Source organism: Xiphophorus maculatus, chromosome 3 (genome assembly GCF_002775205.1).
Source record: "Xiphophorus maculatus strain JP 163 A chromosome 3, X_maculatus-5.0-male, whole genome shotgun sequence".
Taxonomy (NCBI): Eukaryota; Metazoa; Chordata; class Actinopteri; order Cyprinodontiformes; family Poeciliidae; genus Xiphophorus; species Xiphophorus maculatus.
The window spans coordinates 28,747,825-28,766,428 of NC_036445.1; the positions used below are offsets into that span (position 1 = coordinate 28,747,825).

General features: G+C 39.6%; 2 protein-coding genes across 3 annotated transcripts in view; both read left to right on the top strand.

Annotated features, from left to right (window-relative positions):
* The first annotated feature begins 374 nt into the window (after window positions 1-374).
* laptm4b (lysosomal protein transmembrane 4 beta) lies at window positions 375-13,416 on the top strand. Its single transcript, XM_005815983.3, has 7 exons — window positions 375-639; window positions 1,722-1,833; window positions 3,636-3,709; window positions 3,802-3,924; window positions 4,023-4,121; window positions 5,859-5,954; window positions 11,670-13,416. Exons 1-7 carry the CDS (start codon window positions 529-531, stop codon window positions 11,754-11,756), a joined length of 702 nt encoding a protein of 233 aa, XP_005816040.2. The 5' UTR covers window positions 375-528; the 3' UTR covers window positions 11,757-13,416.
* Window positions 13,417-14,636: 1,220 nt separating this feature from the next.
* Window positions 14,637-18,604, top strand: part of matn2 (matrilin 2) — a 43,771-nt gene continuing 39,803 nt past the window's right edge. Inside the window, exons 1-3 of one of the 2 annotated variants that reach the window (XM_023330337.1) lie at window positions 14,637-14,816; window positions 14,913-14,999; window positions 17,842-17,992. In XM_023330337.1, the coding sequence (XP_023186105.1) occupies window positions 17,860-17,992 (133 nt within the window). In that variant the 5' untranslated portion in view covers window positions 14,637-14,816; window positions 14,913-14,999; window positions 17,842-17,859. The remainder of the gene's footprint in view (window positions 14,817-14,912; window positions 15,000-17,841; window positions 17,993-18,604) is intronic. The other variant, XM_023330336.1, reaches the window with a different exon arrangement.

Consider the following 18,604-nt stretch of genomic DNA (forward strand, 5'->3'; position numbering starts at 1 on the left):
ACATGTCTGCTACAATGTACAATTAAAGTGTTATCACTAAATTATATTGATGTCACTCATGTTGGATTTTGAACTTGGAAAGAAACTTCATATTTCCTCATGTGGACGTTTGACCTCGGGGACCCTGCCTGTTAATTTTCCTTTCCTTAAGAAGTTTCAGCTTCTGAGTAAAGTTCACAATTCGACTGATACCAGCTAAATATTTCTTTCCTTCACCTGAAGAAGAAAAAGTACACTGAAACTGTGTTGGTTATACAATTTCAAAGATTCCCTGTTGGAGAAATTTCTTAAAACATTTTTGCGTCAATGTGAAATTCAGCTTTTAATTTGGAATCAGATTTCCGCTTTCCGCCTCAGATGGCGTCGAACTTGACGCGGCGGCGCGTCTACAATCCGCTCGAGCGACGAGTAAACAACCGAAAGACCAACAGCGGATGATTCTCGTCATTTCTCGGCGAGACTCGGCGCTCGGCGGACGTGGCGACTGCTTTCCTTCCCAACCCGACCCGTCACCGACCCTGCGTGTAAATGTTCACAGACAAGATGATGATGTCCCCGTGGGACCGCTGGTACTCCACAAGCTGCTGCCTGTGTTGCCATGTCCGCACAGGAACCATCATCCTGGGGGTCTGGTATATGGTGAGCATCCGTCTGCGTCCCACTGCATCCCTGTAGACATTCGGCAGCAAGCGGGGAAGCGTGGCCTCGTTGGAGGGATTCAGGTTGGATTCTGCACTCCAACAAAAGGATACAATATTATTTCAGGGTATTCTGGTCATTTTTATGGGTTTGTAAGCCTGTGGCAATAAGCAATTAATCAATTAATCGCGTGGTAAGTTAAAAGCCTCCCCAATAATGTCTATTCTGACGATTCATATGTTTTGAAGGGCTATTTTGTTTAAAGAGACTTTGTAATCTAATTTATTTACGGTTTCGGTTGCGTTGGGTTTAATTATCAATTTATTGTTTTTTGGTCTTTTTTTATTGTTATTTTTTATATAACAATATATATACATTTAAAATATCTTCCTTGTCGAGGGTAAAGTGTTCTTTACAAAATTGAAACTTATTGATCTTGTAGAGGGCTGAATTTGAATTATTATGCCGTTATCTACACATGACTTAAAAACGGTCTCAAAATAACGTAATAATAATGTTTTCTTTTATCGCAATAATTTCTGTGATAATTTATCGTCCAGTAAAATGTTATCGTGACAGGCCTATGTTTGTTATTGTTTACCTCTAAGATCGTTAGGCTATAACTAGCGCAGCAGATGACGTGTGCAGCTAAATGTAGGCAACTATCACAGTTTATTCCGGGTTATTGTCTCCTAATTGAAAAGGAGGGGAAAACTCAGCAGCATTTTGAAGTCAATTTAAAGGGCCTGTGGAAAAATCCTTTTTCTGCCTGCTATTAATAAATCAGCAGCAGGTCTCTTCAGGTAGCAGGTTTGGTGTCAGGTTGCCTATTGAATGCGAAGAATGCTCCGTTGCTTCACCCCATCAATAGGGATGAATCAGTCATCAGCATAATGAACTGCACAAGCCAGAGATTGTGTTGCACCAAAAACACAAATTTCCAAGCAGACCTTTAACGTTCCTGTGTTTATAATATCCACTTTACGTCCTGCACAACACCTAGAGTTCATGTGTGCATTTTAAGTTCTACAGCTCCACTGTAATTTGCCCGTTTCTTACCCGTATGTCCTCTGTCCCTAAAGCTCATCAATGCCGTGGTGTTGCTCATCCTGCTCACGGCCCTCAGTGATCCAGAAAAGTATCATCTGACCAGTGCCGAGTTGGCCAATGACCTGGATGTCATGGATGATGCCAGTAAGTATCCTAAAAACAAAGTTATAAGTAGATCTTCACAGTTTGTTTTCCACCCAACACGCTACTATGCACTACCTGGTCTATCATACAAAACCCTGCTGAAATACATTGAAGTTTGGTACTGTGACATAAAAAATATGGGAAAATTTAAGGGGTATTAATATTGCTGCAAGGCACTATATCTAGTACACCTTTGGTACTTTTGCTGTAAGATGAATCAATCGACAAGTGTTATTAATATAATATAAAGGTAAGGGTTGTTCCTGCTCCGTTTGAAGCTAGATATTCTGATTACTTTATGGTTTTCTCTGTGAAACTAAGGCGACATTTGACTGTTTTGCTAGACGACCTCTCTAACTAGTGGACAGTAAACACCTTTGTGTGACTTTAACACCCAAAATCACAGTCATGCAAACCTACTTTCCATCTGTCCAAAGAATTAGATAAATCCGTCTTAGTCCAGGAGTGCTCTGGTCTCGTTTGGCCGGAGTTTACCGGCACCACATGGCATTCATTCAGATTCCCTGATTCAGAATGACTGTAAAGTCCCCGATTAGAGTCACCCTGTAAGGCCGGCTGCGTTCCAGCTGGTGCAGTGTCACCTCTTCTTTTGAAACACACACGAAAACTAGAACACTTTTAATGTGATTTATTTATCTGAGGGGTTTTCAGTGCCAAGGCTGGACAAACACTAAAAGTCAGAGAGAACGTCAATGCAGTGTCGGACTGTTATTGTCTACTGATTTGAGATCATCTTTTAATTTTACTCAATAAGAAAACTAATACAGTCAACGAAGACCACGCTACACAATCAATAAAAATATTATTTTCATTAGGACTTATGATTATCTACTCTATATAATTAATGGCAACTACATATTTTTGTAGAGACTAAGGAAACTGGAAACGGCTTTTTTAACACCCTGATGTTTGCTCTGCACTTGTTTGAAAGTAAAGCACTGCTAAACGAATGTTAAGGTGACTAATGGATTTAAAATCACCAGGAGCCAAAGACTAGAAGTTAAAAGTAACTTGTTGCTGTATGTTAGCTAAATTTGTTGTCCGCTAGTAGCAAACATAGCTAATAGCCACCAACAATCCAGCGCAACATGTCCAGATTAGCTGGAACACAAAATAGAGTATTATTGTACAGTTGCTCTATTATGGAAAAAAAATGTAATCACACTTATTTCTTTAAATTTATGGCACTTAAAGAACAATATAGGAATATAATATACTTTCAAATCAGATTGAAACATTTTTTTGCTAAGAATACTTTTTTTTAATCAATTGATTTTTTTTTCTTGTAATTGTCTAAATACAAATGAGATTAATTGTAAATCAGGTCTGCAGTCACACTTTCATTTTTGGTGTTCAACATTCTCAGGTACTGATTCTGTCAGCTCTCTTGACATTCAGGTAAATTAGCCGCTGCAAACAAAGGGACGTATTTTCTGGACCAGATGTGATTCACTGGATGACTCATAGCTGCAGTTTATTAAAGAAATGCTGGATAATAAGTTATTGATTCACACGACGAGCAAGATGTCGTCTCGGTGAACTGTTCCAGTACCGCCGGTGCTTTATCTGATTGTACCAAGCTCTTATTTTACGTAACACAGTTATTGGTTTTCCTCTGTTACGCTGAGGGTGATGTGAGGTAAAAGGAACAGTGAGTGACCCAAAAACTGAGGTTCATCCCTTTTCTGCTTGACAGATGCGGCGCACCTTTATTGTTTCTATTTCTAGTCTGAATTTCTAATATATATATATATATTTATAAATTTTTTTTGCTATTGCAGACATGTGTATTGCCTCAGCAATCTCCCTGCTGATGATCCTTATATGTGGAATGGCAGCATATGGTGCATATAAGGTAAACTTAGTTGTTATTTTGTAATATCTCTTTCTCTTTTTTTGTCTGTGGAAGAATTCTACCTTTCTGTCTCACAAACGTCTCTGTCGCAGCTGCGTGCCGCATGGATCATCCCCTTTTTCTGCTATCAAATATTTGACTTTGCTCTCAACGCCCTGGTGGCTGTCAGCATTGTGGTGTATCCAAACACAATACAGGATTACCTACAGCAGCTGGTAGGAGTCATGTCATATAAGGAAAAATGAGGAGACGCTCCTTTACGTTGACCTCTCGGCTGTTTAATGACGGGATTTTTATTTTGACTCGTTTGCAGCCAGATAATTTCCCTTACAAAGAGGAAGTCGCTGCGCTCAGTAACATCTGCCTGGTCCTCGTTGTGCTGCTCTTCATTGGCTGCATCATCGGCTTCAAGGTAAAACCTTCTTTGACTTCATAGTGAGAACCCGGGCATACATTCAAAAGTGTTTTTTTTTTATCAGTATTAATAACTTTTTATAATCTTTCTTTCACATATTCTCAGCTGGAAGTCTATTTGAACACCGTTTAGGTGTTTTTTAAGTTTTCAGAGGCAGTTTTGAGATTACAGCATGATACTAAGACACCCGTTTAATAATAAATATGTGACAATTAAAACATAGAGACATGTAATTTTATAATATTTTTGTTTCTGTTTTATAAAAAGAAGTTAAAACCAAAATAAAAATTATACATAATTATCATTATGTGAAAATTATAAAATGATTGCGTATTAAATAGTCTCTGTGGAATTTTCCCCACTTCTCAGTTACTGTGTGTTGCTAAAATAGTTAATTATATTGATTATTAATGATACAAAATATGCTAAATTTAGTAGTTTTCAAATGCTTAGTGAGTAAAATATACATTTTTCTATGACAATCTTTATAGAGTAATAAATGCTAGTATTAGTCAGGATTTCTGTTGCGTTTTCTGCAGTCTGCTTCTTGTCAGATGTAACAAGGTCACTATGTGTTTTTCAACCCATATATTTTCCAAAAAGGGAAACTCATGTTGAAAACAAGCAACAAGTACAGACCCATTGAATAAATAAGAATATCACTGAAAAGCTCCACATATTGCAGGAACTTTATCACAAAGTGAAACATATTATCTCGATTAATTCCACCCAGATGGACGTTTGGAAGCCTTTGTTTCTGTTACTCGTGACGATTTTCCACTTATGGTTAATGAAAACGTGACATTTAAGATTTGAACATTACGTCAAACCAATTAAAAAACTATTTTTCAAAACAGAAATGTGGGCTTATTTAAAAGAGTGTTTAATACCTGATTAAAAGTTGTTATTTTCAAAAGTTCCTACAGTCTGACAGACAAGTCTCATCTGGACATATTTTCTGATTCACTGAATATGACTGTAGTGTGGCAGCAACAGGCAGGGGAGGGGCAGCGCTGCATTATTGAGCTCCACCCAGCTGAAGAAAACTTTTTCTTGGTTTGTGTAGTCTGCAAACCATCATCCTGATCACACTCTGATCCTCCTCTGCAGAGACCTGGGAGGTTAAATAACCCCGCCCCGCCCCGCCCCACTCCAAGCCTTCCTGCGGAGGCCTCTTTAAATCACACCGGCTCGTCTAATTGGGCTGTGACAGTAAGAAAGTAAAGTGCACTCAGAGCGGCTTTGGGCCGTGGAGCAGATGGACGGGTGGATGGACGCGGCAGATGGTGCTGTGTTTAACAGAGGGGCTCCAGCGGCGATCTGCCTGCCGAGAGCAGAAAGGATTCTGTGGATAAAGAACACAACAGGAGCTTGTTTCTCCTTCTCCTGCTAAATGATGGATGGGCCTCAGGCAGACCTAGTAAGCTGAGACCGAACTCCAGCCTTTCACGCGCTGCTCATGTAGTGCGGCACGCGTCTCTGCATGCAGGAAGTAAATCATTTAACACGGCTTCTCTGGGGACGAGGCGACCCGACTGCAAATTAACAGGAACTCTTAGAGAAATGCTAAACAAACTGCGGCTCGGTTTCTGTCTTGTGAAGACAAACACGTCTGCCTAGAATCACTTACTGTCGTCGATTATTTTTGTAAACTCTTCAACGTTTTTCCCAGTTGGTAGAGTTGGTATGAGGTCATCTGAGGTTCTCCTTTGCTTTTCTCCCGTCCCGTCCCAGGCCTACCTGATCGCCTGCGTGTGGAACTGCTACAGATACGTGAGCGGCAGGGGCGGTTCTGAAATCCTGCTCTACGTCACCACCAACGACACCACGGCGAGTCACTGTCTACCGTCTACACACACGTTCAATAAATCCAATTAAATTACAAAAAAAAAAAGTCTATTTATTTCAGGAACCTTGTCACTCAGTCTGCAACTTGTGACTCTGAAGCTCCACTGCAAAAACACAAAATCTCACCAAGTTTCCTTACTATTGATGAAAAAGTTTTAGTTTCATCGGCAGACTGACATGGGAAAATATTACAAGTAAAATAATCTACCAGAGGAACCAGAACTTCTTCATTAATATAAAGGAACTATTGACTTAAACAAGCTCCTATATCATCCCTTAAAACTGAATTATGAGTTAGTTTTGTCTTATTTTAAGTGTATTGAGATATTTGCACTAGAAACTCGACTAAAATACTCGATAAGATTTTGTGTTTTTGCTCTGTTCCACAGAATTTTGCTAAACTAATTCATCTAACTAATGTTTTTAAATATAGATATATTTACAAAGGTTTTTATGTTTTATTAGTTTTTCCCAGTTTTTTCATTGACTAATCTTCTACGACAGAATGACGCTAAAAGTTGCAGCTCTTGTCATTACAGTGGAAACTATGTGCTTTTTTTTTTCTCACATATTTCAACCAATATCTCATAGAAGGAAATGCATCCATCCTTTTTTGCAAACGTTTTAATTCGTTTTAAATCTAAAAATTGAAATAAAATTGTAGTTCTTCAGCAATTACAACAAATTTCCAATAGTAAATATTTACTAAAAAAAAAAAAAAGCAAACTTTTTCAAAAACTTCATTTAACATTTGTGACTCTAAGCGAGTTTTATTCAGCAGAACTGGGGAGGAACAATGGCCGAGAACAGGAGCTTTAGACAGAAGCTGGAGAAAAGAAAACCTGAGTTTATGTCTTCTGGCAGCCCAGCTGTGCTGCAGGCGTTCCAGCGGCCGCCTGAGCTCCTCCTCTTCAACACCGACATATCTGTCCGTCTTCATGTCTGGCGAACAGCTGTGCAAACAACTTTTATGAACAACACCTGTAAAGATACTTTTCGCATCAGGTCGCAATACGTGAAAAGCGGATAGTTCTGTGGAAAAAAACCAAACTGTATTACCATAAATATGCGCAGCATTTACAGCGTTTCGCAGAACTGTTAATCCCCCCTTTAACTGCTTCACCATATCAACCACTAAACCCGCTGTTTTTGTTTTGAGTTTAAGTGGAAGAAAAATCATCCGCAGTTTTAAATTGTTATCCCCCCCCAAAAATCTGAAAAGCCTGGCATTCGTTTACATTCACTCCTCCTGTGTGAATAGGAGGAGTGAATGTTGTTCCACCTGTGAAAAGTCGTTCAATAGGAATTCATTTTAAGAATTACTCACTACTCAAATGCAGAGACTATTTCTACATAAACTACTTACTGAGTTGTAATTGACAAATTCGCTTGGGCCTGACTTTATTTGGGGGTATTGTGCAAATGAGGTGGCTGAACATAATCGCATGCCACACTTTTCAGATCTGTATTTCTAAATCTAAAAAAAAATCCTCCTTTTCCTTCCACTTATCTATTTTTGTGTTGATCTCTTGCAAGAAAACCCATTATGAAAAAATAAACACAACTTTGTAGTCGTTGCGCGACAAAAACGAGGAAAAATTCAAGGCGCATGACGACTTTTTTTGCAATATACTTTACATATACTTTGCATATTTCCACAGTGTTTATGTCAGCATCTCGGGATCCAGCATGAAACAGTGTTTAATGTCGATTTGTTTCTTTCTTCCACCTCTAAATCCATCAACACCTCTTACAGCTGGAGAGAAACGGATTGTGTATTTTTTTTTTTTTCCTTTTCGTTCATCCAGTCCCCGGCCTCCGCTCATGTTTTTATCGTCTGCGTAGGTTTGCTTCTGCTTTAGCCAGTCTGTCCGCTGCGGAGCCAACATGTTGAAGGCAGGAAGGAAACATAAAGGCGTTCTGTGGCAGCAGGCGGTTTTACAGAGGCAGGACGAACAGGGACGAGGCTCCGCTCTGCCAAAGCCCTCAGCCTGCAGCCTGGATGGAGTCCTGAGGCTCCACTGCTGCCACCCACTCACTAATTAGAACCACTTATAGCATGACAGGACGGAGGCAGAGGAAACACTAATCACCTGCTTTGACCATCAGCTCTTAATACCTGTCTCCATAGAGACCAGCATGTCCGCACGGTATAGTCGAACGTTGGATTCAAAACCAGCATTTGGAAAACTCCTACAGTTGAAACCAAAAATTTAAGGATAATTTTTTTTTCTCATTGTCTGAAGTGAAATCTGATGACGCTTTTCTTGTTTTAAGTCACTTTAAAGTTCCAAAAATTATTTCTATTTGCTAAATGCCAGAAAACATAAAAAAACCCCAAAAACATTTATTTCTTTTTTTGTGACTTTCTCAACCCAGTCAGGTGTTTAAGAGACATTTCAAAACATAAAAAGTTGCTATATTTCAGTTTACTCGTCATAATAATATCCTGTTTATCGTTGGATGAACAGGATATTATTGATAACATGTAATGTTGAATTGAAACAGTCTTTTTTTAAGTTAATTGTATTTTTATTTCTAAAGCGTGGTTTGAAGACGTACGTTGAAAACTTTTGAAAAGTTCTTTCATTTTACTGTGGGAAGGTTGAATGAACCCATTTGATTTGACTTCACTGAAAAAAACAGAACGAAGCTTCAACTTAATAAAATAAGAATTAATTTGTTACATGTAATCAAATTAACTTTGTCAAACTTTACCTATGTTTTCTTTACATGACAACTTAAGAAACTTACTATACTTACGTGATTACTTGTAACAAATTAACATGTTTTTTTTTTAGTTGGACCACCTGTTTTTTTATTATTTTTCAGTGTTCTTTCTACCTTGTTCAGTTTCACACGTTTAGATGAACGTGTGCTCCCAGTCTGCCGCATTTCAAGCAAACACTCCACGTGTTAACACGTCGTGTGGTTTTATGCGTCGCCGTGGACGTTTAGGAAGTGGGGACGTCTATAGGGTCCTGATGAGTAAAACACCTGGCGGTGCAGAGGGGAAGTAGGAGGCCTCTCTCCTGCCGGACGACAGGAACCTGTCCATTTATCTCCCAGCATCAGCCTCAAGGTTTCATGTTTTTTCAGTTAAAACAAGGCGTATTCAATTATAGCCTGGTACACACACACACACACACACACACACACACACACACACACACACACACACACACACACACACGCACACACACGCACACACACGCACACACACGCACACACACGCACACGCACGCACACGCACGCGCACACACGCACACGCACACACACACACACACACACACACACACACACACACACACACACACACACACACACACACACACACACACTGTGGACTACTCTGTGGGTTTTGGTGAACAGCCTGAGCGGTGAAACAGAAGTAAAAATCGACGGTTTAGGTCGAAAGTGCACAAATAGAGTCCATGTGGGACGAATTCCTGGCTGAGCGTTAAGTGGTGGACTCCCACACAGAAGCAATAAGGCTCCCATTAAAATGCATCAGAGCGCGAAATGAGCTTCGTTTCTCTTCATGAGGTCGAGGTGGTACATTTTCGCAGCGTTTTGTGCTGAACTAAAACAACAGCTGGGTCCAACACAGATCGTCACGTCATTAGCTGTGTTTCCATTGGCCGTATAATTGCGCACTTTGATATTTCAAAAATAAATTCGCTTAAAGGTTCGCTTATAAACACACAACTTTGAAAAAACAAAAAACAAACAAAAAAAAAAAACCTTTTGTTTTTGGATAAAACGTTTTGGCATCAGGAAGAGCTATTTATTTATTTATTATTTAATAAACTTTAAAAATGATGTAGCTTTATGTTAGTAAAGTTTAATCAGTAATACTTTTATAACAAACGTATGTCAGATCATGATTTCTTGGTTAATGTCAAGTTGTTATAACAAAGACATTTTGAATAAAGTCAACTTTGTGTTAAAAGTGTCATGATGGGCGTGCCGTGGTGGCGTAGCGGTTAGCGCGACCCGTATTTGGAGGCCTTGAGTCCTCGACGCCGCCGTCGCGGGTTCGACTCCCGGACCCGACGACATTTGCAGCTTGTCTTCCCCCCTCTCCTTTTTCCTGTCAGCCCACTGTCATATAAGGGACACTAGAGCCCACAAAAGACCCCCTGGAGGGGTAAAAAAAAAAAAAAGTGTCATGATTTACCGAATGACACTTTATGACAACAGTCATAAATATTCATGAAGACTTACTCATGTTCATAACAGGTCTTATGTCATGTTTATGACGGTGTCATGACGGTCTTATTCACAACCCGTCAAATAAAGTGTTACCCAATTATGCAACACACAATATTGCAAAATTGTGTGTTTTCGACACTCGCAGAATATTGGCAGAGTTTTGCGATCGTTAGCAGCTAGCTTCATGTTACTCTCCTTTGAACTCGCTGCAGCCGAGTTTGGTCTACATTTATGGAAGGTTTGGTTTTTTTCAGATTGGAAATGAGTCAGTGAAGTTTTTGGTTTTGTTTTTAATTTTCTGTCGGATGCAACTTTTATAAACTTGCAGTGAAATTTTGGGTATCTAATTAAATCCATTATTTAATTGATCATTATTGATCATTTAAATAATGTTTGGCAGTTTTCTGGTCTAAAGCGGTTAGGTGTGTAGCTAACACAACGCCAACCTGGGAAGACATCAGCAATGATCTGTGATTTTGCTGAAGCACACGACGTTTCAGACGGGTGCCTCTGTTCCCCTCAGAGGACCAGTTTGTATATTTATCCCAAAGTGCAGAGAAACAGGACTCAGGTCAGTAAAGGGATGGCTAACATTTCTGCAGACCCCACACATCCTGGACTTTCATGATACAGCATGATACAGAACTACCAGAAACTACTTCACTATAGTTTTCCAGGGAAGAAGAGAAATGACGCACAGGTAAAAGTTAACAGTTAGGCGTTTGAGGGCCAGGTTTGTTCATGTCTGTAGGAACGGACTTTCTCAATGGCTTATTGTTTAAAACATGGGACCCATCAGTGAGACACATGGTGTTGTTTATGAAGCCAGCTGAACCGTTCAGGGAGCTCACGTTTTTGTCGGCCACATGGCGAGAAGCGACTTCAGCGGGTGTCGGTTTGCTCAGCTGCTGGATGAGGAAGTACAGAGGAGGCTAAAGCAAACTTTCTTTTGTTTTTTGTTTTTCTTTCTCCCATTTTATGTTTCTTTCGAGTTTCTTGGTTTCTTTTCTTCTTCGTCCCTATCCTTATATTTGCACTGTATAATGTTTCTAATTTATGTTTCCTCATCCCTGTCGTCCTTTTGCTTGTAGGCTAACATGAGGCAGGGTTGACATTTTCAAAGTAATAACAAAACGGGATCTATCAGCTGTGGTCTGGACGTGAGAAGACTGAGTGAAAATGACCACCAGGACGTTGAACATGTGGTCAACAGTCTGGTTTAGAGCCCAATTCTAATCTCAAGTATCACAACGCCACAGATTCCAGCATTACTGATATAAATTTGCTCAATGTGTTACTTTTTGATTTAAGTATTCTAACTATAGTTATAAATTAGTCCCTATGTTCATCTGCTTAATAATTTTAAATGTTACAAAGCCATATTAGGCAAACATTCTGATTTACATTCTGACTTTGTGAAAAACAAAACAATGCTGACCAAAATATTCTCCTGTGTTTTGTTTTGTTGTTGTTAATGTGCAGGTGCTGCTGCCTCCGTATGACGACAACATCAGCGTCCCGTGCAAACAGGCTCCTCCGTCCTACATCTCCGCTGAGGCGACGGCATGAAAACATTCCGATGTCGGGATCCTGCAGATTGGATCCTCCTGTTAGCACTCGATACGACACACTCCCAGCAAAACGACTGCCTCTCCAGTTATCACTATGTTCATAAATATCCACGATAGCACACATCGCTCAGCGATCTCCCATTCCTTCTTGGCGTTACCGACCAACTTGTAATTTATCAGTTCTCTTCCTCTTAGGTTTATCCAGGAGCGATTAGCCTTGTGCGCTTTAGATTCTGGCTGAAATGAAATGAAAGCTGTAGGGAGTCGCATACATTACATATATTTTTGTGAATTCTATTTATTCTTTGTGCGTTTGTAACAGTATTATGTGGATCTTATTTATCTAGTCGTATTTATGTTATGCTCAAATGCAACAGTAGCTGCGTTTCCATTACAAATGTGCGCAAATCTATGTTAAAAACCCCCAACTAAACAAAAATTTGCAATTGCGAAAAAACTTGTTTCCATCAAATAAGAAATGAAGCTAAAGCCACACATGAATAAGCTTGTTCACGCAAAACTTGACCCAAAACTTGGTATCCTGCGTTTTGGGGAAATAATAGTCTGCGATTTTACAGAAGAGTTACGGATTCCAAACATTTGAATGACACACATTCAAATGCCACATATTTGTTCGATATGAACATCGTATAGTTCATATTCTTATGAACTATGCGATGCTGTGAGAGCTCTGGTGGAGCCAGCTGCATGTTGTCAGAAAAAAATAAAAGCAAACCATCATCCTGCTACCACTTCCTGTCATCTTCTTTGTCGTTTCCGCCAGTAGTAACATCCGGCTGTTGAACACGTGACGCGAAAAAAGTCACGTGAAAAAGTGAACTGTTACATCTATTTTGGCTGAAACGCGTCTATTTCATTCGGCTGAAGAACCACCTGAACACACTGTAAAAACCTTTTTATTGAAACCAGTGAGTTTCGTTTTAAATTTGGCATGTTTCCGTTCAGCAAATTTATTTTTAGAACTTAAATTTGCCCAATTCTATAGTTAATGGAAACGCAGCTAGTGAACGGTATGGATCAGCGATCGGTATCGGTCTCGTCTCTGCTCGTGATCAGGGTTGGATTGCCTTCTCTCTGTCTCTCTCTCTCTCTGTCTCTATAATGGGTTGCACTTTATCTGCTCGTGTATGAAGTGTCCCCTTAACTTGAAGTTTTCCAAAGAGATGTATCTGCCTGTATTCTGACGTGATCAAAGAGCCGCCCTAATGTACATCACCAAGCATATCACCTCTTTTTCCTGTGTTCTTTTTGACTGAATTACGTGACTGTAATCAGGAGCGTAGCGTTGTGAACTTTTAACCGTGTTTCTACCGACCGACGAAGAACTTCTTAGCTTAGCTGCACTTTCTATTTTTGAAGCACATTAGAGGCGCTGATCTAGAATCAGCTTGCTGTGCGAATGAGGGGAACCTGGAGCGTTGGGAAAGCAGGTCCTGCTTGTGTTTTATCGATCAAAGACAAAAAAACAACAAAAAGAAGCAGCTTTTTGCTCTGTGTAAACATTACACAACCATGTTCCTCCAGACTTGTTGGCTTGTTGCTGCCTGAAAACAAAACGTTCTGCAAGGACGCGAAAGTCACTGTTTCATGGAAATAATCGATGAGACATTTTTGCCTATTAAAACCAAATTTCCTGAGCAGATGTTGTGTTTTATTTTACAATTTGGTAGTAATCAGCTCAAAGCTCAGCTCTTCACTTTTTCCATATTTTGTTGTGTCACAGCAGGTGTCAAAGTTCAAGGTCCAAATCCAGCCTGCCATAAGTTTTTACATCTAATCTTTGATTAGTAAATATTATTTTTGTTAATAAAATCACAGTTTTACTGTACATGAAGGTGAAAATATATTTAATATTATTTAATCTCAAGAGGAACTCACCGAATGCAGACAGCTTTCTATTAATATTTTGATAGTGTTTTTTTTATAGCTAGTTTCATGAATGCTTTCTTGATCTTGATGTGGCTCAAAGTAAAATAAGTTTGATCACGTGTTTCATTCTATCTCTTTCCTCAAAACTGTACACACAAACACTTCATTTTAATGGTATGGAATAACATTTTAGACATTTATGGCAAATTTATTAAGAATAATCACATTTACATAGGTATTCATGCCCTTCATTGTAAAATAGCGTGACACAAAGTATCACGCAGCTGTGAAGTGGAAGAAAAATGTTGGTTGTCAAACTATCTTACAAATAAAAATCTGAAACGTGTGGTGTGCACATGCACTATCCAGCCCTCGAAACAAACGGGGCTGGATAGCGCAATTTACCTTCAGAAGACTCATGTCTGGACTATATTTCTATATTTCTGTGTGATTTATTGTGGGTGTGAATGCAGCTGTTTTGCGAAGGCCTCACAGGTTTGTTGGTGAACAAACGGCGTCATGACAACCCAGGAAAACAACAGGCTGGGAAGACGTTTAAAGCAATGTTACGTAACGAGATAATATTTCAAGCTCTGAGCATCTCACAGATTCCATCCATCTGAAAACGGAACGGGTTCGTTGGATCCTAAGTGTGGCTGAACATCAAACACGGCGGCCGATGCTTATCGGCTAATCGGAGGTCCTATGAAGCGCTCTTCCACAACGCTCGCAAACAATGAGCGTCATTGTTTACAAGTTTTATTTCCTCATTATTTTTATGTCCTTTATTAAAATATTTAAACGCTGCACATGGGGACGTTTTTAATTCTGTTCTATTTGCTTGGAAAGTTGGGTGACAACTTTCATGTCACCGTGAAATAAACACAAGCTGCAGTTGTGGGTTTACAGGCAGGCTGAGCTGAACGAGAGGCGTCTCTGAAGTTTGAGTCAGAGGGAGTGTAAACAGAGAGGTGAAGCAGATGGAGGACGGGACTGAGCGAAGCACAGAGACACACTTCTGGGATATACATACATAGATTTGAGTATTTACGGCGGGAGGCAGCAAGAAAAAATATTTCCATCGAAGCTTTTCGTTTTGATTCCGTTCTGGAGGAGACTGAGATATTGTTTCAAAGGAACTTAAAACTGATTCAGTTTTTCCAACAAGGTGAGTGACTTTCAAAAGCTTTCAACGTTAGAACGCAGTTCTGTTGCCGTTCTAGCTAAGGCTAATCCAGGAAACATTATTTAATGTTTTCTTCAGGGTCTGGGTCAGAAAAAAAACTGGGCTCCCTTCACCTGTGTCAGGAAAAGTCATCAAGTACGGAGAAATGACCAAAACAGAGATCAGGTCTGATAAAAGTTGTTCAGTTCATTGTTGTTTGTTTGAGATGATAGTAAACATCTGATCTTGGACTTATTTTATTAAGCAGAAAACATTCATACAATTTGAATGTATTTGACAGAAGGAAAACATGTTTTAAAATGAGTTTTTAAAAACTTATGGCTTACTATAAGCTAGGGATGAGCATTTATCAAATTGTTCATGATTTATCGTGATAAACTTCTTATCACGATAAGACGTGTGATTTATCATTGTCACTGGTTATGTTTAAACCTTCCCCACCGCATTGTTGGGATTTTTAGTTTCACTATTTTCTCCATTGTTTGTTCAACAGACGTATCAATAAATGTCAATACATTTTCAAAACTTTGTCTGCAGTTTAGTGTTGCTAGTTACACTTTATGTGACTGGTGTCCTTGAGAAGTGTATTGCAAATGTTTTTCAGGAGCAGAATTTGTTGTTTGTGTGGCTATTATTGCTGCGTCATGCAGTCACAACTATAAGGTCACCTTAAAAAGAAGTAATTAATAGTTTTTATCATCACTTTTATTGTTGTCACAATATGTATTGTGATTTTTAACTCCATATCGCCAGCATACGCATTACTTCACTGTTGCACATAAGAGGGTTAGACGAGTAGTAAAGAGGCGTCAAAGCAAAGTGAGTTCAGAGGTCAGCTTATTGGTGAGGTAAACATGTGACCTCTGTTTGACCCCGGTCAGCAGCTACAATATAAACTGTTCCTATGTCCAGCGGTCCATGATGTCAGCTTTTCCTGCTTCATCTGAACGATCTGGAAAGTTCAGATTCACCACAATTCTGTCTTTCAGCGTGGCTGCATTTGTAGTTGTAGTGATTGTTGATACTTTTCACGTCGGTGCCAAGCTGTACAGTCTGAATATGGCAGATAGAGAATGGCTCTCCTGGGAGCCGGATTGGAAAACAGTCTGTGCTATCTGTCAACCTCTCTTAAATCAACCTTAACAACCTGTGTGGATAAAAATCTAGCGGCTCTGAACCCGCACGATGCCGATGGATAAATACGGTCCTGAAGTGTCAACAGACTCTCAGCCACAGCTCTGTAGGATTACAGTGGGAAGTGATTCTTATTTGAGGTTTCTCAGAATCTGCTAAAACGCATATGGCCATTTCCAGATCCTAGTGGTATTTTTTTTTCCAGGTGAAGTCATCAGAGGTCTGCGCTCAGAGGAGCCAAAGGGTGCAGTATGTAAATTGATAAAAACATATTTGTTAAAACTGTCACCACGTCATGACAGTACTTTATGAGACAGATAATCTGTGAAAAGATTGATCTCCTCCACCTCCTTCCTGAGCTGCTACTGTCGTCTGAAGAAATGCACCGATCCCGACCAAAAACAGCCAATAAGAGCCAAGAGGAGGGACTTAGCGCTGTCAATCAACCTCACGTTCTCGCAGCTAAATGTGCTAATGGCGGAGAAACAATTTAAAGTTACAGGAAAGCCATTTATCCGCTCTCATCGGTGGCTATGCTAACTAGCTTTAGCGTTCATGACAGGCTGTGCAATGGGAGAGGCAGAGGTGGGGATGAGCAGCACCACACAGAGGGGTGATTGACAGCACTAATACCCTCGTCTGATTGGTTGATTTTAGTTAGCACTGGAAGAAGGCAGAGGAGCTTGATTTTTTTCACAGATTTTCTGTCTGATTGTCATTTTTGCCTGGGAGCCGTGCGTTTCTGCACCACAGTTTCGCAGGCTACGTGTTTCATAACGTACTGTCACAACACAGTGACAGTTTCAACAAATATGTGAAACAATTTTTTTTATCAAAAGTTACATACTGCAGCTTTAATGTCTGGAGGAAAACCATTTTATGACAAAAATTAGGATGACGAGGGTAGAAAAACTCTTTGGGTTTGCATTGGGGAACCAGTGATCCTTAGCTTGCAGGAACTGATGTGAAAACACAATATTGATAATCAATCACTGTTTTTCTACTTCAGAGTAAGAACTGAGGGAGTAACTAAAAAACTTCAAAGAATCCTAAGCCTCTTTATATTTACATGAAATTCTGTCATGGATTTTATTTGACGCCAGTTGTTAGAAACAAAATGGCCGCTGCACCAGATAGGTTCTGCTCGTTCTGCCCTCTCCACCCCCGACCCGCAGGAGACTTTGGGTTCTTTGTTCATACTATCTGGGAATATCCAGCGATTCAGGATTTATGGACCAAAGCAATACGCTGTATTTCTAAAACGGCAGGAGTTACTTCTTCACTGGAACCCTGTGTACGTTTGATAAACAATGACACAGTAGAAATTGATGGAAGAACTTGGCTGGCTGAACCAACTGCAATGAAGAAAACCACTGATGGAGATGGAATGAATTAATGAGGCAACAGCTTGAAGCCCTTTTTAGATTTTTGATATTTAATGATGTACAGGTTTCATTAAAAAAAAGTTTATTGTTGAGCAGGTAAATCAAACAAATAAACAAAACCATCAAAATAAACTAACATTTTGCATTTTTAATATAATGAATTTTGAGGCCTGCAAGTAGTTTAAATTTGCCCGTTTTGGCCTCTAGGATATGAAGTTTGAAAACCACCTTCAATAGTTCTTCACACAATAACTGTAGAATGGATTCAATATGATTTTTTTTTCTTTGTGTTGGAATCAGAAACGCCCCAGTAAAATGCATTGATGTTTGTGGTTGCAACCGGGCATCATGTATCAAGGCTCCCTATTGGACAGCAGAGTTCCTGGCTTTGTTGCCTCTCTGAGTTTCTGTGCTGTCATTTCCAGCATCCAGACGAGCTCTCATCTTCTGATTTTATGAATCCCTGTTATGTTGCCTCTCTGCTGCAGTTGCCTCCTCTCGTCGTCATGAGGTCGCTGGTCCTGGCCTTGGCCGTCTTCTGCCTGTTGTGCTGCAGCGCAGCGCGTCCAGAGAGACGGCGTCCCAAACTGGTCGCGGTCAAACGACGAAACGACACAACCATCCAGAACAACACACCGGGTGAGAGACTCGGTGTTAACGAGACAATTTGTACTGCCAAAAAAAAAGAAGAAAAAAACAGAAACAAACATTTTTGGTCTAGTTTCTAACGCAAATATCTGCTGCACTTGAAATAAGACAAAACAAGCTTACAAGTAACTTTTCAGCAAGATATTGGAGCTCTTTCTAAGTGGATAATTCCTTAATATTGATGAAAAAGTAACAGTTTCACTGGCAGGTTATTTCATTTATGATATTTTCCATGTCTTATTATAAGTGAAAAAATCTGCCAGTGGTGCTAGTACTTTTTATTAGGCGTGTATTGTAAATAGGCCAGCCAAAAAAAAAAAAAAAAAAGACTCCAATTTCTTGAATTTTGGGAGATAGATAATCTCTGAAAATGTGTGGTTCTGATCTTATCCAGCCATCTTATCTTCCTCTGCAAAGGTTTAAAAATCAGCTTCTGTCCCTTCTTGCTCTGTTGTGAGAGGTTTGACTGATAGACTGGCCCACCAGTTCATGTCTGCATCTACCAAAATCCGTCATCAGGTCAGGTTTTGTAAAGTTTGTGATCAACAATCAGACAGAAAACTGCAATTGTTTTTTTATTAACATTCTCAAATTACCCACTTA